The sequence below is a fragment of the Serinus canaria genome, chromosome 3 (assembly GCF_022539315.1).
Source record: "Serinus canaria isolate serCan28SL12 chromosome 3, serCan2020, whole genome shotgun sequence".
Taxonomy (NCBI): domain Eukaryota; kingdom Metazoa; phylum Chordata; class Aves; order Passeriformes; family Fringillidae; genus Serinus; species Serinus canaria.
In genome coordinates this window covers 88,574,195-88,600,811 of record NC_066316.1, presented here as the reverse complement: position 1 = coordinate 88,600,811, position 26,617 = coordinate 88,574,195, and the positions used below count along the sequence as shown (strand labels likewise).

At 38.9% G+C, this 26,617-nt stretch overlaps 1 protein-coding gene across 1 annotated transcript in view; it reads right to left on the bottom strand.

Moving 5' to 3' along the window:
- Positions 1–26,617, bottom strand: part of DST (dystonin) — a 288,933-nt gene that overhangs the window by 134,994 nt on the left and 127,322 nt on the right. The window contains 15 exon segments of the mRNA XM_050972635.1: positions 297–422; positions 1,672–1,767; positions 3,367–3,471; positions 3,561–3,722; positions 3,836–3,913; positions 4,117–4,245; positions 4,328–4,790; positions 5,627–5,781; positions 6,109–6,202; positions 9,069–9,196; positions 9,275–9,370; positions 9,679–9,798; positions 10,329–10,435; positions 10,566–10,678; positions 24,973–25,139. Coding sequence (XP_050828592.1) covers positions 297–422; positions 1,672–1,767; positions 3,367–3,471; positions 3,561–3,722; positions 3,836–3,913; positions 4,117–4,245; positions 4,328–4,790; positions 5,627–5,781; positions 6,109–6,202; positions 9,069–9,196; positions 9,275–9,370; positions 9,679–9,798; positions 10,329–10,435; positions 10,566–10,678; positions 24,973–25,139 — 2,139 coding nt within the window.

The following is a 26,617-nucleotide window of genomic DNA, read 5'->3' as shown; positions in this document are numbered from 1 at the left end:
GATCCTGCTACGGTTTTTTTTCCCCTGACTGCTTCTACAGTGTTTCCTAAAAGTAACACATTTTACAAAAACAAAGTATCTTTCTGAAGCCACTGTCTTCATATATCTGATATTGCAAATAAAACTGTATTTTAAAGTAATGAAAAATAGTCATTTATTTATAAGTTCTGACAAAAATCAGCATTTTTTCCTTCACTTTAAATGAATAATCTTAACACATTTTATATCCCACTACAACCTACACATTTCTTGTTTCATTGTAGCTCATGCTAATAGGCTCCTACTAAAGATCTTACCATAGACTCCTGGACAAGGTCTTCCAGCCTATGAAGACTGCTTGATCTATCACAACTGTATTTTCGGTATATGGTATCTTTTAAATTTTTCAAATATTCCATGGCTTCTTTGGCATCGCTGAAAAACTAGGACAAAATAAGAATCTGGGTTATTTTTAAACAAACTAAAAAAAATACAGAATCAGCTACACTGAAGTTTTCAAGTGCTGTCTTTTAAAACAACCTTTTCTCGTCACTTGAAGTGACCACTGCACCACACTCAGCTACTCATGATCTCATGTCTAAATGTACTCTTCAAAAAGGCACACGCTGTTAACACCAGTTATTCTTGGTACAAGCTACATGCAAAATTAATTCTGCAGTTATTGAACCTACAGTTAAAGGCCATTCCTGCAATAAAAAAAATTTATTAAGCCAATCCTGCTTTCCTTGGAATTACAACTACTTTCATATAGGAAGCACAGAGAAATCCTACAAACTGTGGAAACTAGCTGCAAAATCCAGGCAGCAGAGCTGGGGCAAACATTTTGTTCAGGAAGGGAAATGAGCTGCCACACCTGGCAGTTCTGCAAGGGTATCTGCACACCCATACAAGGGTCCTGGTTAGGCACAACTGGGAAGGGAAATCCCATTCTCTCCCTTAAGCCTCATTTCTTAAATTCAGAATTCCAGTTTCTTCCCCCTGTCACAAGGAGCTCAAATTGCTTTTTCTTCTCCACTGTCCCGTTCCTAACTTTGGGATCTCATCCTTCTCAATCCAAGGCATCTCAACCCTTCATCAGCTCCCTTTCTCTTCAACCACACAACCCAGAAGACACTAAGGATTCATCCTTATAATGTAAATGTTTTAAATGAGTAGATTAAAACCAAACAAAACTAACAAAACAACTCCTCTGGCTATCATGTTCATGCAAGTAATTTCATCATCTGCTGAGTATGTGAATGGGTGACAATGAGATAGTCAGATGGGTGTTTCATGGGATGTGGCTGCTGTCGGGGTGTTCTCTGCTCTGTTTATTGTTAATGCTGTACATTCCATTTTGCATTGAGTAGTCCTGGAATAACCATCTAGAATATGTTCTCCCATTGTGCACGACAGGGAGAGAACAAGGTTCCATTCTCAGAGTCTCTACTTGCAGCTGCAGCACTGGAAAAATCTCAGGCCAGATTTTCATCTGCTGGGAACTGACATAACTGTAGTGAGGAAACTGAGTTGTGACAACACAGTGGGAGGATGGCTTATCATCTAGTGATAGCACAAGACAAATGTCAATTCTACAGGTACTGTGAGAGAACAACTAGAGCTTTTGGTGGAACTTTTTGACTATGAACAAAACCTATAATATTTCGTATTGTGTTTGATTTATTTTCTTACCTCAAAATATGCAGCATTTTCTCTCAAATGTTGTTCAACACAGTGGCAGAGCTGCAGAATCCAGCTCCATTGTGTCTGCATTGCAGCTCTGTAGGCCTTTAAGGAAGAGAGATATATTTTATAAATGGAAAGGAAAACTACAACTTCCATACCTTTACAGAATTTAGGAAACACAAAAGTAATGCAGCAAACACAAATGTGAGAAAGAAACCCTGTCACAGCATAGTCAAACAAAACAAAACTTGCCCCGAGGGACTGTGAAATATTATCCTCTGGCCTGGTCAGAATTCGGCCAAACAAATCCCTGCTAGTACTCCAGCTCCTGCTGGGAGCTCAGCTCCCGAGAGATTCCTCCAGTCTGGGCTCATCTACAATTCTGTGTGCCTATTTGCTCAAGCAAAGCAGCGGGAGCCTTGCCGGGATACAGCTGGGGGATGAAGAAGCCCCGAATACAGCGCTGAGGGCCCGGGGCCGAGCTCCCCATTGGGCTCCCAGCGGCGCGGGGGCGAAGCGCGGAGCCCCCGAGCAGCCAGCAGGGGGCGCTCCTGCCCTTGGGAAATCCCGCCCAGCCCCGGGACTCGGGCTCCTGCCACCCCCCGTTCAAAACAGCTTTTCCATCGTCTTCCAGGAATTCTAAATTAATGCATATATTGTCCTGCAGAAAAGGATAGTTTTTAAAGGATTTTTATAAATATCCCAATATAGCATCATTGGAGACGGCATAACCTGCAGAGTCATCCTGACTGTGATGGCCTGGTTTTGTAACAGGCATCCCCAGCGTGTTTTACACTACACCACTAAGAGCACATTAGAACAGCCTATACTTTTAGAGAACAGAATTGCTCACATTACAAGAAAAGTAATTTATTATTCAAAGTAGATATCATGAGAAGGAAGGAAGGGAGGGGTTTTCTCCATGTTTCCCTTTTTTGCAAATGTAACTAGCAGAGCTGAAGAACAATAAAAATACATTCCCTCTGACTTTTTTATTCTTCTGTAATAAATCAGCCTTTTATTGTTTCAGTCTTTACCATTCATTGTCTGTATCTACTCTTTCCTTGAAGGTCTACAAGGAAAAGTGTTTTACATTCTCCTTTGAAAACCTGTTATGACCCTACAACAGCTACAATAAATTTTTCTGTAAATTGTTTACATCTATAACATAGAACTAGATTCAAGCCTGAAGTAAATCATATCATCTAGTCAGATTTTTACCATCCAAACAAGTTTCATAATTCACTGACAAGTTATGAAACTAACCCTAATCATACTAGGAACCTGCACATACAGTAAGTGATGACAAAGGCTCTTACTGAAATTTCTTTCAATCCAACAGGAAAGAAACCACATAAGGACTATTCTGTGCCCTCAGTCTGTCAATGCAATTTGTATCAACAGCTCTAGAAGCTGCATGAAAAGAAACATCTCTACAGAGCAATTAATTTTAGAGTTTCAGGAAATTTCATCTAAGCAATCCAAAGCGTAATCATAACTTTAAAAAAGCGGTTTTACTTTCTGGAAACTGGAAGATAAATAGAACACAGATGCTGAAGAGGAAATTTTAGAAGGCCCCTTTACTTTAGAGTCTTGCTTAATTTTCTCTACACTTGTCTTCTATACCCCCCTTTCCCCCAAAACCCAGCTCTTTTAAATCCCAAAACTTTTCCTGTTTTGGTGCAGGTTTTACTAACTTACCTCAATGGTTAGCCTGGCTGGGTGGTTTTCAAGAAGCAATTGCTCAGCTATTTCTTGTACTGATTTAATAACTTCTTCTTTTTCATCAAGCTCTCTCATTAATTCCTTTTTTCAGACAAAAAAAAAGTTTTAGAACTCCATGTAATTAATAAAGATCATTTAATAATTCCCTTTGTATTATTAGCAATACATACTGCATGATATTCCTTTTTTCTTGTTATATTGGGGTTTCTTTCACTCCAGTCATATGCAACCTCTTCCTCTTCTTTTTCATTCAGCCATATCAACTCTCTAGTAGCACGAGACACAAAATTGTGAAGAGTATCTAGATGCCTTTCCTGATTTCTTGATGTGTTCTTTATTAAAAGGAAAAGAAAAAGATTTAAAGGCATCAGAATTGAAACCTCATCCCTTATCAAAAATTATGCACAGTGAAAAGCTGAACATGGAAGAGGTATGGTTAACTTACCAAGAGTTTTGAATACTGACTCTCCAGTTTGTGCAGTTTTTCTGCATAGCTGAGTTTAAGAGGGGCAGTCATTTGAATCTGTATTTGGTATATGAGATCAAAAGACAATAAAAAGGTTAGATATGTTAAACCATTAGATCTTCTGATTTCATCATAAGCCATGTAGAGATCAGAAATAAAGGTAAGACTGTGAAATCCAACCACAGTTCTGAAATTCAACACCAGTTTATGGGTCACCCAGTAAGAAAGTAGTCAAAGAAATAAAAAACATGGTGCAGTACCTCACTGATTTTAGCTTCCTTAAGGCTGGATTCAAATTCCTCAATAGCTTTGTGGACATTTTTGTGATTTTCTAAATGGCTTTCAACACTTGGCAAATCTGAACCCCATTCTGCTCGATCAAGTTGAACCTTACAAACAGGAAGAAAAGATTAGCCATGATCTATAATGAGTAAATCATTAAAAGCAGACTGTTTCTGCAAAAATTGCTACCTGCATTTCTTCCACCCAGCTCAACAGGTCCTGGACAAACTTCATGTTCACCTCTTCTTCTGTCAAATTCTGATCCACAAAGGCTGATTTCATGAGAGGCTTTCTGATTTGCATCAGTTTGAGTGTTTGCAGAGTCCCACTGTCGACTCCTGTCACATAGCTCTGAATTAACCGCGGTGGGATGCCTGACGGGTACGTGGGAGGCATGGCTGGTGTCAGTCTGGAGGTCAGACCTGATGAAAGGCCAGATGTCAAACTGGAAGAAGTCAAAGTAGGTGTTAAACCTTGTGTCATTGCAGCATTTAATTCAGGCGTTAGGTTTGTTGTAAATCCTGAGTTTAAGCTTTCTGTTATTCCTGATATCATCAGCTTGGTCTGCTCTGTGGTCAGCGCGTGCCCCTTGCTGTACACGGAAGAACATTCGGTCCGTAGGGCCATCAGGTCATCACGAAGTTTTGCAACTCTATTAAAGCAGAATTTAAAAAAAAAAAAAAAACAACAGTGAATGCTTATGATTAAGGTTTATCATGATCAACTGAACAGTGATATGAGCTCACGTTATCTCTTACAATTTAGTTGCACTTAAATATTATAAGCAAATATCTTTATTAGAAAGCATAGGGAATATCAGCTTATAGTTCTATACAGATAATAAATGCAGAAATCAGGCAAAGACTGAAAAAATGGTATAGGCACTAACATGCACCATACACAAATCCAGGGAACAATCAGCAAACCAGAAATCTTACAAGACACTACATGTTGGGTAGATCAAACACCTCAGTTCACTGCCAAGGAGTTATGTACTTCATCTCAATCAGTCCAAGGATGAATTCCAAAAAACATTTTGGAGCAATTTCTTCATAAAACAGAATTATGCAGTTTAAATGCTTCTTTCTGCCAACACTGTACACAGTGCCACTAATGTTACTCCACTTATTACTTGTTAATACATCTGCAGCTGCCTCCAGAATCTCGCCTCCATTTAAAAAACCAAAGTTAGTAAATTCTAAATGTATTTTACATGCAATAAAACAAGCTAACATCTTTACACACAGAAATCTAGTAAACATTAAACATTAAATCATGTCCATGGATTGACTTCATTTTCATAAGTACAAATAGCTTCTGCTGTCCTCAACATTTGTGGGCAATACACACACCAGAATATCTGATATTTAGGCGCCCAGTGACAGGCTGTGAAGTTTAAGCATAGTTATAAAGAACTGAATTTTTTTTCCATAATGGGAATCCATGTTTGGGACTTTTATTTATTCACATAAACATACTGTAAAATACCTTTGAACAAGCTGGTCTGCTTGATAGTATTTTCCATCAATAAGAATTTGGGCATCAATCACTTGCTGGCGGAGAAGATTCTCAGATTCAAGAAGATACCCAGCTATCTCTGCTTCATGCTGGAACTGGAGCCCTGACTCCAATCTCTTGGTGTCCTTAATAAAGCAGAGAACATCATAAGCCTTGCAGCTAAAAGCAAAGAGGTATCAGCTCTACAAATTATTTAAAAAAACATACTTATTCTTATCTTGAAACAATTGTGAAGCATTTAATTAACTACAGAACAACAACAACAAAAAAAAGGTAACAGAACACACCCTAGGCAAATGGTGGTATTTTCTTGGAAGATATGCTACCTTACAGTACAATGAAAACAAAAGTAGCAGCTATTAAGGTTTCCCTCACAAACCCTTAAGAAAAATTTGCCATTCAACTTCTATAAATTTATGGATATGGACAAGTAAAATCTCTGACTGACTTACAGACTGCAGAGCATTCCGGGCAAGTATCAGTTTGTCCTCACAGCTCCGGCTGTCCCGCTGAATTCTGTTTGCAATTTGCTGCAGCATTTCCAACCTAGATGATGCCAAAGCATTTCAGGGAAATAAATAAGTACTATGTTATTTTTATATTTACAATCATGTTGCATGACTTTAAAAAACAAACAAATGAATCAACAGCATCTACCACAAGGCACAAATGTTAGTTACCTGTTCCCTTCTAAGGTTCCATTACCAAAGCTTATACAAGATTTAATCAGCGTGGGACCACAATTAACAGAAAGGAAATTCTCATTGGAGTCGACACTGGTTCGAGTACTAGTGCTGTTGCTAAACAGCGAATCACTGCTATGATAGCTGTAACTACTGCTATTCATCTTTACATCCAGAGCACAGATTTTCTGCCTGTTTGCATTTGCTGAAAAATGAGGCTAAAACCCCTGCAAAATGTACAGCTTCTAGGGATGAAATTCCACTACCGACTTTTGAAACACCTAGACTCCTCCTTTATATAGGCTTCTGTATGCACATTTAAAACCCAGCAATTAATATTCTGCCAGCTCTTCAAAGGATTTTACCTGGGGCTATGTACGCTACCTTGCTTTTGGCTTCCCTACCTTGCATTAAAGCTTTGCAAGTACAGACTAGGCAGCAACAATGGGGCGTCTCTAGGAAACAGACACACCAAATATTTTATTGAAGTGTCACTAAATAACTATAAACCAAGTAAGAACTAAAAGAAGTCTTTGTGGTGTCTCTCAGACTCTTCAATGGAAAGTTTCAAAAAGGAGCGAAGGGAGAAATCCACACTCGACATTGCAGTACAAATAACCTCCAGGCTGGGCTGACTCCTTTTCCTTCAAATAGAACTGCACAATAAAACTGGGGGAGTATCAGGGTTAATCAGCTCATTGCAATATAATCTGAGACACCTATACACCATCCAACCTACTGTCATTCCTCACTGTCCAAGCATGCACCTTCACTAACTGCCCTGTCCCACTGTCCTCCTGAAAATTTCCCTTCATTTTCTTCCACATGCACAGCCAACCACTTCCAGCTGTTTTGACCAGAAAATAAGTAAGAAAAATCTGATCACTGCTTTCAAGTTTACTTTTTAACTCAGATTTTGGGCTGGGGTGATTTTTTCAGTATTTCACTGCCTGCTTTTAGGATTCCTGAACAACCACACCCATCCCATAAGGTGACTGTTTACGCAGCAGAGCTCAGCAAAGGCACAGACACACCCCTGCTGCAATGCCAAACTCTGCTAGTTTTGCAAACTAGAGCTCAGTTTGGCACTCTCCTCATTGGCACCATACTAATTTTCATCCCATATACCAATCTGGCCACACATTGTCTGTGTGTTTGTGTTGATACTTTGAGATGTATTCAACAGACTCGCAAGTAAAGTTTTACTACTTACCAGGTTTCAGAATTGGCTGAATTCACATTTTTGCCACAATCAAATTTCACCCCAGCAGCTGTATCAGCACCTCATAATGATGTAACCAGTGCAACAAACACAAATTACATTCTTGTGTCCACATCAATCAATACTTTTAACTTGGTGACTAAGCCAGAAGCACTTAATGACATTTTCTCTTTCATTTTACAGTGAACATCACATGTAGTGACTATCACTATATGACCTGTCACTAAGTGTGTTTACCCTTCCTGAAATATGGGAAGGAAGTTAGGTTCATGTTTGTTTATCTGTGCTCAGACATATAAAAAATAGAAATAAACTAATGTCATTTATACACATTCTCAACAAAGATAATCCAGCTTTCTGCAAGTATGAACAGAATTTCTACTGGTGAAGCCAGACACTTTGCTTTCAGCAGGTTGGGACAGATTAAACTACAAGACCTAGCAGGCTGTATTTCTGCTGCTGCTTTCCAGTGTTCTGCTCTGCATAAGAGGGAAAACTCAGTGGGGACAACTTCATATACCTCTGTAGGAACTTGTTCCACAGTCGGGTGCAGTGAATCAACACCTCCTACTGAATCTGCCATTTCAGTCATGCTCTTGCTCTTGTAAGCATGACACATGTTTAATCAGTTCTGACTGGCTTTGTCCTCTGACTGAAATCTCTCTTGCTGAGGACTTCCTATAAAATGGTCTGGATTCCTTACACTTAGTTTATGGTACCTAAACCAGAGAGACAGGTCACCCTGTTGTCACCAGAAAGTCAGCAACAAGATTCTCTAGGAAGTAGTTCAGACCTTAGATGTCTCCTTGGGATGCATAAAGTCAAGCAGAATGAATCCAGATCCAGGTGTCTGTATCTACCCACAGGTAGAAGCCCCAGAAATCATTTAACTTTTAAGAGAGTTTTTTAAATTAATGAATGGATAGTACCTGTGTCTCCCACAGAAATTAAAAAGACATACCATGAAAAAATGCTCTCAGACTGCATCAAGACTTTAATCATGTTTAATATGTCATCAGCAATGTAAAAAGTGTCCCACAGCCTACTATGGATGGCTGCTATGCCTTTCCACATCTAAACACTTGGTGTGCTCTCAAGTACCAAGTTTTTCAACCTCTACAATGCTGTGCACCAAGAAAAATACACATTTCATGTAAAGGATGAGGATGGTCCTTATATGAAAGCAAGATGGAACCGCACAGTGAAGTGGTATAAACCCAGCTTTGACTAAGTGCACAAAGAAAGTGGTTATATATGTGTATAAGTGCTTTGATGATCTGAGGCACAGAATGCAGTTCATCACAACCTCCTGAGCCCACCCAAGTTGTCTATGTCTGGACCTGCCTCTAGGCAGGTAGAGAATTTCAGACCATGAACAAAGACAGAAATGACTGATCTAGAAAAATAATATGGACATTGTCACAGAAGAAGATATTTACAAATTTCAATATGGGTCAAAACAACAGAAAACATTTTAACAAAGCCTGCCACATCTTCACTAGCGTACCTCTCCACCTCAGGCCGAAGGGTCTTCTCTCTTTCCAGCATGGCAATAATCAGTTTTCCCCATTCTTTTTCTATATCATTTGGATGGTAGCCTTGAGAAAGTTTGATGCGTCCAAATTCTATCCAGACCTTAAAAATTCGTATGTACTTGTTATTTTACGCCACAGAAAAGAAACTTCTATACGTTTCAATGATGTTAAAACTTACCTCTAGCAGTTTATATAGATGTTTGATTTTTGATTTATCTGTCTCCTTCGGTGGAATTTCTGTTTCTTTAAACTGTAAATATTGATTATAAAGTGCCTACAGAAAAATAACATCAAATTTTATTTACAGTGAATATAACCTTAGTCTCCAAACCCACTTCTAATATTCTTCATACTGTTCAACTAGAGTTCTACAAAAAACAATTAGTGACAAGGTAAAGATTTGCATTTGATTGCTCATTTGCTAGCAACATATTGATTATACTTTGAAAAGGTTAAGGAGTAGTACTGTTCTGCAGTTGACTTGATTGTATAAATCAACAAGCACGTCATTTGATCAAGTATGCATTGAGTCAGTAAGATAAAGTGTAATTCCAACAAGCAATCTAGGCTGCCACACCTCACCTTCAATTCCACAGGATTATTGGGAAATGTTCTGTCAGACATTATCGTGACATGGTGTCTGATCCACTGCATGAGGTAGTTCACCATATTCTGATATTCAACCCATTTGACTTCAACATCCTGCCAAAGCAAAACCCAGATAACAGAAGAGGGGAAAATCATCAAGAACTCATTTCTGCTTCAGCTTTGAAGACTTCACATATATAGAAAATAGATTTTGAAATACTGCAATTCTGAGACAATATCTATTTGCTCTTTAAAGATCAGTTAAAATTTTCAAATATATGATTTCCATCTTCAGTTTTTATCCCAAATAATTCTACTGAAAACAAAATATGTTCTAGATTAATAAATTTCAAGCTGGTAAGAATCAGAAAGGCATAATGTATACATTCACTACTGAAAAGTAAGAACTTTGGCTTGATCTTTCTCCAAATCAGACACAATGTTTTCGGTTAAGCTCTTTCCACAAATATTTTCATGTCCATGACATGAAATAGCTAAGACTCCAAAATCTCAGCTTAGAAAAACCACGTCAAAGAAAAGTGTGACAGCAGTCCTATGAAAGATCTAACTAACATTTTGGATCTGAAATTCAGAATTTTATTAATGTAGCTCACACACTACACGAGTGTTGTTTTCCTACTTACGTTTGCACTGATGCCTTCACCACCTTCTGGTACTTTGGGAAATGCATCATAAAGTGATGACACATAAGTTATTACTGACTTTTCATCAGGTGAGGAAACATCGACATCTAAAAGAGCAAGATGGAACAGTGCTTTATCACATAGTTGTAACAATGCCCACAGCTACAACCTGCAGGCAGACTGGATTTTATTTTAATGTTGGGGGTTTTGCAACAAAGCCATCTGTAGATCTCTTACCTTCAGGATCCAGAAGTCTGGCAACACCAAGTTTTTCTGCTACAAAAAAAGCATGTTCTAAATTTGCGAGGTTGCTTTGAACAGCAACGGTATTCATGTCTATCAGGTCCGGCCTGTCAAATAAAAACAGCAACACTGGATTACAACTCTTTACCAGTTTTAAATTACTGCTGTACCGGTAAATCAAACCATGAGCATGAACAGACACAGCAACAGAGTTTTCATTATAAAAGGATTTCACTAAAATCAGGTGAACAAGCTGAGACCGCTGCTAACTGAGAAGCAAAGGCAGCAGAAAACTACAACATTCTGCTCTTCATGCACCAGCTGGTTTCCAGCCATCCTTTGCATACACCTCTATTTTCTTATGCATATTTATTTATGTGCACTGACATTGTATTTCAGCACTTTGTCCTTTCCACTGCCTTTGAGAGGATTAAATTCACTTTTCTCTTTCACAGGAGGGAGTTACTTTCTACTGCTTTCACAAGTTTTCAGACATTCTGCATCAAATTCTTCAGCATGTGTCAGAAGCCACACAGTAACCAAGTTTACTTACAAAAACATCACTTCAATATTTTCTGATGAGCTTTAAAGAGGTCTTCTTCAAATGCATTTAAGCCCTGCTTTCAGATATACATTGGTGCCAATTCTCTTATAAGTAACTCAGTCCCGTGCACTAAACCTCCACACCTTCATCCTGCTAAACCCCATTTCCAGCCACAATTTGCTTGCTTTAATGGAATAATAGTCTTAAGCCAACCTAGCCTACAAATATTTTTAAGGCCCATTATTATCCTGTATCAATCCTGTAGCAGCATCACTACTTTAATGTTTTAAATTAATGTAAAACTTCAAAACTAATATTGTCCTCAATGTTTACTATGTAGGAACTGAGTTTTAAATCTTGTGATTCTCAGTGTGTTGCTCCTTGCCTCTTTCAGCACTTGGAATTCTCACAGCTGTCCATCAAAAGGAAATAAGGGTTTTTCAAACATGCTGAGCAAAAGCTCATCTCACTGAAGTCAACTAGAGCCACAAGGGTCTGCAGCCTTTGCTACTGAAATCCTACACTACTGAAAACCAGACTAACCATGAAAAAAACCCAAAAACAAAACACCAAAAGAAAAAGAAATTGGCATTCAACTTTCAGCAAACAATTCAGTTCCTAAATGTTCTCATTTTTGCTTCTAGAGAAATTGTTTTCTTAGTTTTACCAAGTAGAAGTTTTAAGTAATTGCAAGAGATAGAAATAAAACTGTTAAATACAATCGTTCAAAATTAATGTTCACATTTCATTTGGCAGCACCCTAAATTCCCTTGATAACAAAATGGTATTAACTTTGGGGAGCTCAGTACCATCTTGCCTTTGAACTGACTACAAGGGCACTGTGAATAAAAATCTATTTCTTTTCAGCCATTGGGAATCACTGTGTTCCTTGTGCTCCTTTGAAGACAAGTCTACAAGACAGATAATAACACTGCACTCATTATGCCTTGAAAGAACATTTAATAATAACAAAATGTAAGCAGTGCAATTTAATCCTCCTGAAGCAGTGGGGCTTTCCACTTCCAATATGCTCAGTGGGAGCATAATCAAGCTCACGCTGCTCTTCTCTGAATTTCAGTGCAATGAAAACAATGCAATGAAACCAATATCAGCTGTTGCTCTCAGCAGCACAGAAAATCCATGAAAAATAGAAGACAATACTAGAAAAGAAAACTGAGCACCCCCATCTCCTCTTTCAGCCACAATAATAGAGACAGTATGAGTAATAAATATTGCTTTAACAGCAGTTCTGACAAGAGAATCAGGTTTTTGTAAGTGTAACACTGTTGCTTAGGTTATTTTTTCCCTCCTGCCTTCTGTACATTTGTTTCACATTTGATAAAAATGTCCCAAGAATAATCACTTGCACTGCCTGATTGCCAGCTCTCAGAACATGAAAGGACATGTTGTAAAAGCCTTGACTATTCCCAGAAAACGAGCTGCAAGCTGCAGAGACACTAACACAATAATCTCCTTAGAATAACGCTTGCGTTCAGTTGAAGAGGTAACATGGTTCTCACTGAGACACAGGTAACAAAATCAATAAAAACAACTGCTCTTGCATAATAAATCATTTTACATCACTGCTGCAGCTTCACCACCAAGCTGAAGAAGAGCCTACTCTTAAAGAGATGCCTCCCCACCTTTTAAACATATTTTCCCATCTCTGCAACTCCTACGAGCATTGGATTATATTACAGTTGCCCTTTAAGAAGAAGGGAAAATTGCAATGAATACTGCCATTTCCAGCTAATTATACACTTAGTACTTAGTACACTGAACTAGATTAACTGGTCTATATTTATCTAAAGTCTTGGTCCACGAGAAAATACTACAGAAGATGGCATTCATGCCTGTCTCAGTAGTGCATGTCTTTGGTTCTTTAAAGCAGACAGAAAGCTCCACAGCTGACTGAGAACAAATCCACTGATGGCTTATGAAAAGGGAAAAGACAAGCATTATCACCTGAATGCAAAAGCACCTGGCACAAGGCACAGCAAGATTATGCTGCCTAGGGCTTGGGGCCTCCCCCTCTGCAGATCACCCTTTGTTCTTCACAAGTAGTAGAGGGATGTATTGCAAATCCACAGGGAAAGGAGTTTACCTCCCAGAGCTCAGTAAGGGACTTTTTTAGCCTGAGAAAAGTGCATCCAAAAAACATGGCTCAGGAAATCACTGATTGACATATTATTCCTTTTGTTTATTAGTGGGGATTTTTTGCAATTTTGAATAGAAATAAATGCCATTTTTACATACTGTAAGATTGCAGAAATACCTGTCCACTAATTCAGCTCTTGAAATTGCAGTTGTATCCTCTAGTTGTATCCTCTATGAGTATCCTCTAGTACATTAATTGAAGCAAACACTGGATATAAAATCATTGTCCATTATGGCAAACATTTCCATTTTTTTTAAGGCTATAGAGCAAATATATGAGTTTTGTAGAAGATATTTGTAATGTATTATAAATTTATTTTGTATCAATTTGCATAGCATTATTAAGTAGTTTTAAGCATAATCAGAACAAATTAAACTAAATGCCCTTTAAGAAACATACAATGACTCTACCTTCTGTCATAATATTGTGAGTCATCTTATGGCAGATTTTTCAGCAGGCTGGGGCCTTGCCATGAAAACACGCATAAACATCCCAAACACCAGTGAGGTTGGAACATTCCATGCAAAGAAGATGCTTCTGCTGCAGCCACACCTAAGTCGAGGGTTTGGCTTCCACATCAAGAGCCATTAATCATTTAATTTATTAAAAATCTGCTGCTGCCATTTGAGATCTTAGTGTAGGTGTTAGAAATTAGATACAATTTGTATAAGAAGTGACGGGAAAAAAAGTGTAAATAACACAAAAGGAATTAGGAAGCTGACAAAATTATGATAAATTCAAGAAAACAATACCTAGTGCCACAAAGAGAGGGAAGAGAACAATATCTGGATAACAGCAGATACTTCTGGTCTGCAAAGACTGCTTGAAATCAGAGCTTTGCATAATAAATAACATTAGGTACATGTAGATTTTCTCACTGCCAGAACTTAATACCTAGAAAAATAGTTTAAGATCCAAATTAGCAGCTATAGTGTTTGTCTATTAAAATAAAATATTATATTTGAAGGGGATTTGATACCTCACAACAGAGAAAGATGTTTAACTGAACTTTATTTTCCCAGTCAATGACAAAGAAGTTACTTCCTTCTCCTCATTCTTCTGGGATAACACTTGCTCAAGTTACAACAAGGTTAATCTTTACTAAAACATATATATCAGAGTAATATTCCACATGAAAACTCTGTTAATGCATTCAGAAGGCTGAGAAATCTAAAGTTATTTACATGAACCATCTAAACTGTTTAATCTCCACAATTCTTTCTCAGTCAAAACTCTGCATGCTGCCTGAGTAATAACCTGATATTAAAGAATATTTCATTCTTGGCTTATATTTAGTTGAAACACTAACTCAGAGACTTCCAAGCAGAACTCTCAAAAAACCATGACTGAAGATGCAGAGTGAAGTGTACCACATCACTAGAGTTCAATTAGCTTTTCCACTGCTGTACTTGGAAATGCTTACAGAAGTTAAACTTTTTTTTTCGTTGTTCACAGACAAATGAAAAGGATGGGTGCCAAAAAGACTCCTGCCTTTATTAGGGATGGAAGGATTGCTAGGACAAATGAAAGACCACACCAGAATATACAGTTATAGAAAAAAAATTTAAAAACAAAAAACCAAAAAATCATCAATTGTAGAGATTTTGGTTAATAACAGAAACATTGCAAAGAAAGGAATCAAAAATTAATAAATTTTCATGCAAAACTGAAATTTTAGCTCTATCTCTTCATATATGCATCCCCTGTTACTTTTCCAAGAACTCTACAAATGAGACAATGAAGCAAAATATATTATTTAACTTATATAATTAGGCCTACCATTTGCCTGTCTCAACACAGTTATAAAAGTACCAACATGTTTGCACTAGTTTATGTGTAGAGTCACTGTTTTAGAACTTACTAAACAATTTGTCCCCATATGAGGTACAAATCTAAGCCCTGTTCAAAACAGCTTGTCAAAGAACCTGCTTCAGAAAGCCTGAGGCACTAACACAGGTGGAATGATGGCTGGACTTCAGACCTCAGCTACCCCATAGCATTCTTTGTGCCCCACACACTTGTCTTGATTCCCCACGTTTGCCATGACCAGGAGACCTAATCTCAGTGTCAGAGGCACCCTTTGCTTGTGCATATGCCTACCACATTTCCCTGGGTTTTTTTTCAGGGACAGTCTGATTTCTTAGAGAAGAAGAGGAGAGTTTCTGCTCAGGAATGGAAAGGAGGTTTGACTTTGTGGCATTAGGGAGGTACAGGTCTCTTCCATCATCACAATCAAAGACCACCATGTGGACATGCAGCACAAGGTTCTGAAGCAGGTTCCTTGGTGTCAAAAGCCCCATGCCAAGGAAAGGGCATAAAATATCAACTCTGAGTTAACACTATCTTCCATTGCACCCCAGACTTCATTGGAAATGCTTATAGAAGTTAAACTTTTTTAGAGCTTCATTCAGAAGCTCTAGATTCACATATGATATGGTGATAAAAAAAATTACCCCAATGCATCAAACCACTGACCTGTGATCTCACTGAAGTTAGGCAACAGTTCAGAATTCAGAGAAAATCAAAGATTTCAATTAGAAAACTGTCACTAAAGGAAAGCCTTATCCTTACAACTGTGATAAACAAAAAAACATGCTGCTGCATGCAGCTCTGCATATTGTTTGTTCAAGTAGGTGGCAAAATCTTCTCTAAATCTCCACAGGTCCCCATACTCTCTTAATATTATCATTGTGCCTTTTATCCTTTTTGGTTTGTCCTCTTCTGTTGGTATGACATGAATGCCTGCATTACATGATTTTATGTATCTCTATATATTTCACTCAGTGCCTCTATAAAGATGAACAAAACCACCCTTTTAATTCCTTGAGAGCTGAAAAATTCTCATGTGATCTGAACTCTTCAGCTCTCTTTTGCTTATTTCTTCATAGTTTTACATCAAAGTTTCCAGATATGATGAATAAAACTGAAAAAAAACAATTGCAATGGATAGTATAACAGGGCACACTATTTACAGATGCATGTGTATTCTTCAGATATCCCAACATATTATATCAAGGCTTCCCACAGAAAAAGAATGAATGTTTTAACTGCACTTAGAATAAGGAAGGCAAAAGCTGTCAGGTGCCCTAACCTTAATTAATTCTCCTAACAATATACAGAGCTAACTCAGGTAATTCCTTCTAGTGAGCATGCCCTTGACTTGACAAGCGCTGAATTTAACAAACCTACTGAAGCTGCCTGTCCTACCTTTGTTAGCATTGCAAAACTTTACCTGAAACTTGCCATACCAATCAATTTAGGTAAATACACAATTATGGCATTGCAATATCAAAGATCTTTTACTTAAACGTGGAGTTCATCTTTAGCCATGCAAAACAAACCCTAAGCACAACTTGGCAGGAAGTTTGCAATGCAGGTTTCAAACTCAGTACAAACATGAATGAAACTAGAAAGGATCAGTTAGTCCTTTCACTAGCTTTAAAATCAGTTTTCACACTCTCTTAATACTAAGAGCTGTTTCCATCATTACAAAACCAGTAATGCTACAGCAACTTCAGCAATTTTTAGCTATGATAAAATTTAAATGGGAATGAGGTTCATAATTCATAGCCTCAACCCACACTATACAATCCACAAAAATAATCATAAGTGATATACTTTTCCTTGAACTGTGAATACCAAAAAGACAATGAAGAAACCCAGCTAAAATGTTTTTCTGTTCTGCATCCTGAGAATACTCCCTCCAGACCACAGTAGTGGCTGCTTGACAGACTGGCTTTCCAGTGGGATTACTACAGTTACCAATGAGGAAGAATAGCGAGGTACTCTAAAGAGTTCAAACAATTTCCCAAAGGCTCCTTGTCCTGTCCTGGAGGCACCCATTTCTCCATGTGCCACAAATTTGCCAAAGGCATTCCCTGAGAGCCAAGACATTTCCCTATGCAATTTATCACTGCATACGTGCCCCCCACTGCTCAGACACCACATCCTTTTGGATTAAGACTTCTGACACCCTTAGGTGTCCTGGTCTTTGCCAATCCAAGAGTACAAAACATGTGAAACCCGAATTAAAAAAAAAAAACTGGCCTTTCATCACAAAGTGTTACTTTACATTTTATTTCCATTAAAATGACAAGAAAAAAGCTTCAATTTCATCCCAGATTGGGCTTTTTTCTTAGTTACAGAAATTTTTTTTAATTTTTTTTTTTTTACAGCTCTTATTCAGCTGTTACTTAGCAGTAAAATTCAGCACAACATACACAGAGATCATTTCAAGTCCAGATCTGAAATTAATCAACCCAACTGACTGGAAGTCATCCATCTAATACCCACTGAGGTTAACCACCACCACAACACGATGCTAAAATTGCAGGCATGCTTCTGGTACTATTTTAATACAGCTTTTACCAAGAGCCATCACAGAATTCTTCTGAGTACATCCAATTAAGCTCCAGGTTAGGTAACTTGCTATTTGTAAATCCATTAGAAATATACTCAGGCAACTAATATTAAAAGCATGTCAATATTTTTAAGCATCCTAAATGCAGTTTATGTTTTCCCAAATTGCCAATTCTCGACACAGAGTTCATTTATTGTACACAACAAAACCTGTTGAAAATAGTAGGAACCACCATGAGGTGCATGGAAAGGGGGATACAACACAACCAAAGTCAAATTTTCTTTGTGTTAAAGCTGGGTTACAATAAAACAGCAAGCCAAAACCAGCAAACCCAGAGATTAACTAATCTCTTTATTTAAAACTTATCCCCTAGCATTTTAAGGCTTAACACTGTGTAATATTTAGTTTCTTTCTCATTCATTCCCCAAGGGTGTTCAACATGTCTCTGCAAATTGAGGCATTATTATCCCTCCCCTTAAGGAATGTATTCAAGTCAGTACCTGAGCAGTTGCAACACGTTTTAACATCAGAGGGATGCCACATGCACTGCTGGCCAGGAGCTTAGTGTTCAACCAACTATACATGCACAGCAGATCATCCTGGGTAAGGCTGAAACAGCTTGTTCCAAACCAGAGCAGTTATTTAGCAGGCATCAACCTAGCTTACTCCATGCTAGTATAGCATACTCAGAAAAATATCCACTGTGTAATTCTGAAAGCAGACTGAGTGACGATAGCAATATTTCAAAAGCAAAGCACTGTGACCCTGGAAAATTTGTCTCACTTTATCTAGCATTTATGGACCTGTTACATTGCTGCTTCCTCTGGGAACACACTACAGCTTCTATTCCTCTCCCTCCCCCATGAAGCACTCGGTGTACCTACATTTCTTCCATGCTGCATTCACTCTTATCTTCTGTCCCTCTTTTGTCTGGGAACAGTAGCCATCTCCTCACTCACTCTCTACACTGAATGCAGCTTAAAACCACAGGCTTTGTGCTTATAAGGTTTCATTAAGGTCTTGCACAAAGTTTAGCAGTAACAAAGGCTCGTCTGTATCACACCCCTGTATTTCTTTAACATAAAATCTTTAATACAGTAAAAACATTTTTATTGTGCTCAAAATGTACCCCTTTTAACTCTAACACCACCTTCCCTGTTTGTAGCATTTCTAATCCTTGCTAGGTGGTGCCAAAGTTTATAGAAACTGTCTGCATGTGGCCTTGGCAAGCCTTGGAACAGCATTACATGAAATAACCTCACTTGTTTCCTTCTCTTAAACCTTTCACATGTATACTCCATTCCTGCTTGCTTGTCACACTGCTGCCTGCCCTGAGCACATTTGATCCCTTTTTCTCCTAACCAGTCTTTCCCATTTTCTATGGTTGCTGACATTCACCTGGAAGTCCAGACATAACTGGACCTGTCTGAGTGTAGAGAAGGCAGACCAAGGGCCCATGGCCTTCAGTTCCTAGTCGTCCCCACAGCATGGCTGTGGCCCATTGTGAGCACACTCACTGGGCCAGGCAATACATGAGCCCAGTTCCAGGGCAGCACTGACCCAGGAGAGCTCCAAAGGCGCTGCACCCTGTCTGGGGGCAGAGGGAGAGCTCAGCCAAACCAAGCCCTGCTGTACCACTTACCCTCAGGGCTGGAAAGCAGGGGCTGGACCCTCTTCATTTACTAGAACAGACCTAACACCTGAGACTAGAACTTAAAAATGCGTCTTTATCTGGGAACTGAGCTTGCAGGGCTTCCTGGACAGATACTATTTTTCACCATACAGGCACCACTGAAGCTACTCATCCAATGCTATTATCTAGTTACACAAGAACACAATGCTATTCCTGGAATTACTTTTGTAAATGCTAAAATCAAAATTAACTCTTTACTGTAAAAGCTGTGAGAATACAAAAACAAAATGTATAAAGGAGGGCACATATTTTTTACAAAAAACATACATGTGTGATATTAATCTGATCCTATCCTCTACACTTCATTTTTTTCTCTAGAAAATAAGATTCTTTAGTCTATTACAATTAGTTATTCTGTTTTCTGAATATCAACAGCCATTGTCCTTAGTGGAACACCTACAGGTGCCAGCTAACTGTAAATGTTACTGCTATTATTTTTACTATTTCTTAAATTCAATTTCAGACACTTTTTAACTGAAATTTCCTGTATTCCTTATGTATTAAAGGTTCAGAGCAGTCTGAGATCAAAACAATAGGTTTGCTACTTTGGTATAACTTTTTATCTGAATGTGCTGTAAAATAATTATATATGCCAAGTGCAAAGTAGATCTATAATTTAGATTACTAGCTCTCATCTGGCATATGACTCCTACCGAAACAAGAGCAGCTTTCACTCTGTATAGAAAAAAAACTGTTTATATATATAGGGGATATAACTGGTATAAAAAAAAATAGTGTTTCATCTTTCTGGTCAAAAGGCAGCAAAAAAAAAAAAAAAACAACAAACCAAACCAACAACAAAACAAACAAACAAAAATAATAATAATAATAAAAAAAATAAAACCACTAAAACCCAAAAACATTCAAACCAAAAAAGCAACAAACAGCAGCAACAACAGAAAATTCAAGAGCATTTACCCAAAACAGCCTAGTGACTAGAAATACTTAAGGTGATAATGCTGCAGAATGAAGATTCCAAAGTGTAGGTGATAGTATCTCCACAAAAATCTGGGCATTACACCCTGATTAAGGTCTGCCTCAACTTCAAAGTCTGGCTTACAGGTTTTTGCTACATACTATATGATGGCACAAAAGAAACATCACGTAATTTTGAAACTGCCTGAAGTCAGATTTCTTCCAACACAACATATTGAATAAAATAACATACATCCTCAATGAAAAATTAAGCTATAAAAGGCAAATGATACAACAGATGAGACATACAGCATATTCTTGAATCTCCTGAGTGTATCTGTAATTTTCTCTAAGGGCCTGACCACATATCTGAGGAAAAATGTGGATGTTAAAAAAACAGTGTGATAGCTTATATATTTAAATACAAGTACAAATCTGGTTAATGTCCAGTGTTAAAGCACACTTCTTAATGTTATCATTTGATTTGGTCTTTCTCTGTAAGGACAAGTATTCCTACAGAACAGAGTAGGTTTAGATTTGATATTAGAAAGAAATTCCTTTCTGTGAGGGTGATGAGGCACTGGAACACATGGCCCAGAGCTGTGGATGCCCCATCCCTGGCAGTGTTCAAGGCCAGGTTGGACGGGGCTATGAGCAACCTGGTCTAATGGGAGGTGTCCCTGTCCATGGCAGGGAGGTTGGAACCAGGTGATCTTTAAGGTCCCTTCCAACCCAAACCATTCTGTGATTCTATGATTAAACCAAGCTCCAGGGCCTGCAATGGAGCCCCCCCAAGGCAGTTCTTGAGGTCAGTGTGAAGTCCTGTTCCCAGGGATTTCACCGTCTACAGGAAGTAAATGGAAACTTTCTACACTCTTCAAAAGTTCAGCCAAGTAATCTTCAATTTTACCCTGTAAACATGGACCACTGCAAACTGCTGAAAATATAAGGAATCTTCTCACACAGAAAAAAATTACTTTTTTCTAAATTTGGTAGTGGGAAAAAAATCAAGTGGTATATGGATCCAAGTACCTCAAATAAAGCAAATTTTTCCTCTCCTTTCCGTTATTCATAAAATTACTTTCCTTGATATAAAGAGCACTACAAAATCACTGGCAAGTCATTCGTACTCTTAATAGAAGTGAGAGAGAAAGTAACTGAAGGCCTTTATGAGAAGCTCTGACAACCTCACCCTCATTGCTCAAGGGGACAAAAAACAAATATCCTGGATTTGCTCAGGAGAGAGGGTGAATGACTCCAGTGTATGAGCTCCAGCACCTGTACACTGCCCACATCCCTGCCTGACAGTGCAAATGGAGCACTGCCAGCACAGCTGTGGATGCAGGAAGGACAGAGGGACAGGGAAGCACCTGGGTCACCCACTGGGCCACCAGTGTGCACCAAGATGCTGCAGTGGGTGTGACAGTGATGACAGGGAAATCCCAGCCTTATGGAGTATCTCCCATGCTTCCTGGGGGAGCAGGGAGACATGGCATATCCATGCACTATTCCTGCAGTTCTGCACCACAAATCTCAGCCTGCTTGCACAAAAAGGTGCTAAGATCCTCTGTCAAGACAGAAAAACAAAAGAAACAATTCTAACCTGCCATTAAGAGAGGGCAGGCTGCCAGTTCTGCTGAAGGGAGAGGCTCCCTGCCTGCTGGCAGCTGAGTCACAGCCCAGCTCCTCGCCCAGCCCTTCACAGCCTCAGCAATCTCCTGAAGTCTTGAAGCTGGTATGTACTTGCAATTTAAAAAAATCACATATGCCTGGAGAGAAGGTAATTATGACCTGCCACTCCTATCCTGTCACCTGGAACTGAACAGTGACATCTCCCTATCTCATGGATCCCTGACTGTTTGGATCATGTTGGACTTATACGGGTAAGCACGTGCCCTCCATCCAGCACCCAGCTTACCGTGGCTCAGCACAACTGCAGCTTCAGATACAAACCTTGGTATTTGAGCCTTTGGGTTTTACTGTCATAGCACTAAATGGCACACCCTTAAAATAAGGTCTGGGCCCAGTTAAAACCCTTCTAGGACTGGAAGTCATGTCCCACCTGAAGAGCCCTGTCCCCCATTTGCAGAGAAATATCTCCAGTGAGCACAGCACACTTGGTGCAGGGGCTGCCACGCTGCAACACAACTGACAGCTGTGCCCCCATGGGGGTGCTCCACAGTGACAGCACCATGGTCCCACCCCACCACCCAAGCAAGCACATCTGGTCATCCACCCTGGTGGAGCACACCAGCTGGCAGCACCCAGAGGATGCTCAGACCAGCTCCTGACACTACCTGTGATCCTGGGAGCTACTAAAACAGACAAACAGAGCAAATGGAGAATCACTGCCAGAACTGTGCAGATCTTTTAGTGTTTAACCTACTTATTGCTCAGAAGACAAATGAAGCATTAAAAGAGGTCTCTGGGGTAAAACAATATAGTTAAAAATAACAGATGACTGTTTGGGAAGATCATTCCTCTCTTGTGAGCAATAGCTGGAAATTATTATCTCTGTTTTAACGGTACAAAACAAAAAAGGAAAGAAACATAGAGTCTCATTGAAATCAGTGGAAGAATCTCACTCTCATTCCATTTGAAATGGAATCCAACAACCTGTAACTTCTCACAGCAAAAACACATTAGATAAGGTTGGTAAACATTCCTGGGAAGGGCAAAATCCTTAGGTGAAATTATGTTTACAGAAAGAAGTTAAGCTCAATGGAAACTGGCACAGAAGCACACAAAATGGGGACTCTGCTCCCCAGTCACTGAATCACTTGCTTTGTGCAATGCACTGGAGTCAAAGGTGCCTGTTCTTCCCTGCTGAAACACTGTGAATGAAACTCATGGGGTAATGCCAGAAACACTGATCCAACAAAGCAATTCAGTCATATCCCAAGGTATTAACATTTGCACAGCTGGAGGACAGGATTCAAGTTTTTCATTATTTATTAACTGGTCTGTACCATAATTACCAGTTGCTTGAGCAATTAAGGCTACACTGCTCTGTGGAAGAGATACAAGGTTCTGAAGAAGCTCTGGGAAATATTTTCCATTACTTCATCTCATTAAGTTCCTTCCTTTTTCTTTTCTCTGTCCAATCCCTCTGTATCTTTCATATTGTTTATTTTTTCAAATACTTGCCTGTGCTATGTTCATTCCTTTGGTTGTTCTGTCCCAAGTCAAACAGCTTCGTCTTCTGCCAGCTATTTCCTTTTGTCTTGCCAATGTTACTAAAAGAGACTTTCTAGCTGACATGCACCTCCTCCCTGACCAGCTACCCAGAACAGAAGCATGTCAGAAAACAACCTCATTGACTGAGATGCAGCTTCATTTTACCACATTCTTCACAGCCACAGTCAGCTTCTCAGGGACTTAGAGCACTGTGCATGATGCTTGCAGCCTTTATACACAGCCTGTGAGGAAAAGGCTGGACCTGCCTCCCATTTTACTTTACTGTCCTAATCCCCATAAGAATCACATGTGTGTTGTGTCTATCTAGACCTCCTTCTGTGGTGGGCCAAGTGGTCCCACAAGAGGAAATCCAAAACCAAAATAATCTACTCCAGGTTCTACATCATCACTGGATGTGCAAGAAAAACCACCAAAATTGCCTTTACTGGGGACACTCCTTCAAATTATACCAATGAAATCATGTACCCTTAAACTTCCTTATTATATGCTCCAGGGCATAGAGTACAAACTACTCATGCTATGATAAACCCAGAAAGCCTCGTGCAGTGAAGGACAAGTTAGTACACACTGATTAACCCAGCAGGCAGAATACTCTCCCACGTGGTCTTCTAAGACACAAACCTTCTTAGTCATTTATGGAACCAAAAAAACACACAATAAAGAAGACACATCACCAAGAGAGAACAGTGATCAAATCAATGATCACATCAATGATTAAATCTCTGACAAGCTTGATGCCAAAGTCAGCTTTGTCAAGACAGACCTATTCTCACTTAGAATCCAGAATCAGAAATCCTGTCCCCTCAGCAGACACTTTCAGCTGTATTTCAAGTTAATATCCTGTACCTTTAGTCTCTAGTCACAGCCACTAGTGATTCTACAATGTCTGCTTAACTTTGTAACTCTTACAAAGTTAAGCAGACATTGTAAAATCACTGGTAACTGGTCACAAAAGCACAAATCCCTTCTCAGACTGAGAACATTCAAGCCAGCTGGTCACATTTTCCATGAGAATACCCTTTTACAGGAAATGCATTTCAGAGTAGGTCTGGGCTCCACACATAAACACTGAAGAAGCTCTACACTCCAAGGCCATCCAAGGGTAAAGCCACACAAGGAAGAAGACAAGGATCTCAGACATATCATACAGTCATACAGCAGTTGATGGCTTTCTCCAGCAGTAAAGTTTTGGACTTTGGTGATCAGTTCTGCCTCTGCCCTGCCTACACTCAATCAAGAGTTTGACAAAAAAGAACTGTGGAAAAGACTGAATTCTGCAAACATAATTCCTAGCAGCTTGAACATGCTCCAAGAAATATGTACAGGATTCCTGGAAATACTTCTCTAAGGAAGGAGGGACATGCAAAGGTTAACAAGGCATCCTTTGGCTGCAAGGAGCAGGAAATCACCGAGGAAGAGTCAGTGTCATCTCCACAGCTGCAGTTCTATTACAGCATAAACCATAGAGCCCTCTCTCTTTGTATATTAAACTGCTGTAATTAACATTTTTAAGGGAGCAAACAGAGTACTTGCCTGTATTTATGAATGATGGCATTAAATAACCTTCCATCACGCCAGCAGGTAGTGAAATTTTCACAACGTATTCCAGCATAACCCTCTGTTGTTTGCTGTGACCACAGGAGCAGTCTCTCTTTAGCAGACATGTCCTCTGACTCCCCAGTAACATGGATATCAGATATCTAAAACACAGTTAATGTAAAAATTAGTTACATCTAATCCATAAGAATGATTTAAAATATTGCAGAAAAATCACTCTCCATTGCTGGAGATTTTTTTGTCTGGTATCTGCATACATGAATACAATTATTATTCAGGTACTGTATTAATATTCTTTTGTGTCTTATCCTTATGCACTCTTAGTATCTTCAATGTGAAATACAAATTTAACAGTTTTCTTCAGTTAGCCAGTTCTCAGTCTCTTTATTTCTGGGTATAATATAACACTACTGCATAATGCAAAATATTTAACTGATTATTTATACTGATAATACAATCTATTTTTATGTATGACAACCAATATGTAAAATACTGAATAAGCATATATAAAATGCAATATGTTTTAAACATATATAGCCACACTTATACAATAACCATATTTATATTATTCATAGCTATGAAATTCCTCTCTTGAAACAAATTGATTTATAGTACATATTCTAGAATTCAGTGACAAAACAGTCATTCTGAGTGAAAACTGATCACAATTGTAAGACAAAATTTTCTGAGAAGGATTTTAGGAATTTTAATTATAGGACGAAAAGACTGAATGATTATAAATAGAAAGTTTGTCTGATCAAGAAGGTTCAGCTTTGTATTATCTAAGGATTATCAACTTCTTATCAGGGAAAGCAGGAAAGTATTGAGAATTCTACATTCAAATACTACTTTATAGTACATTAGTTCATCCCTTAGTGAGGTTCAGTCAGTTTCCTTGGAAAACTACTACAGCATAAATATAAAGCAGACTTTTCCCTAATTTGTACATGTATTGTTTGTACCTCATATTACAGAAATTGTACTCAATGTAAAGGTAAACTCTAAAAAGGAAGAAAAATAAGATGTGCCTTGACAAAAGAAGTGCTATAGCATATTTGCATTTTTCTAAGTGACTGCCTTTTACCACTTATCCTAACAAGAGACAATATAAGGTGTCATTATGAATTACATAGGAACCTATGTACCACAATACGGAGCTCAGCCACTACAAAAAGCAGGCAGGGCTGCTTGGGCAGAGGCAAGAGGGCTTGAGGCAATGCCACAGCTTGTGGGTAGACAGCAGGCACCTCTGTGAGCCCACCTGCAGGAGGCTGCTCCCCACAAGAGGTGCTCTGGCTCCAGAGCCAGCCTGAGGCCACAGCTCAGGGCAGGTTTGCCCACAAACAACTCCAAGTGCTTGAGTTTGCTGCAGAAGAGCTGTAAATTGAGCTGTGCCAATTCCAGCAACCCTGTTCTGGCATAAGCCAGGCAGCTACACCCATGAGGTCAGATGGGATGGTCATAACTTCTCTCAGCCTCAGAATCCCTGCACGCAAAGATATCTTGTGTCTGGGCTCTGACAGGGGGAATTCCAACAGGCTAGGCTGGAAATTATGGGGTTTTCTCACACTAGAGCCACAAAATCACAGTGTCAAAGATGATGTATAGCTTGCCTACTGAT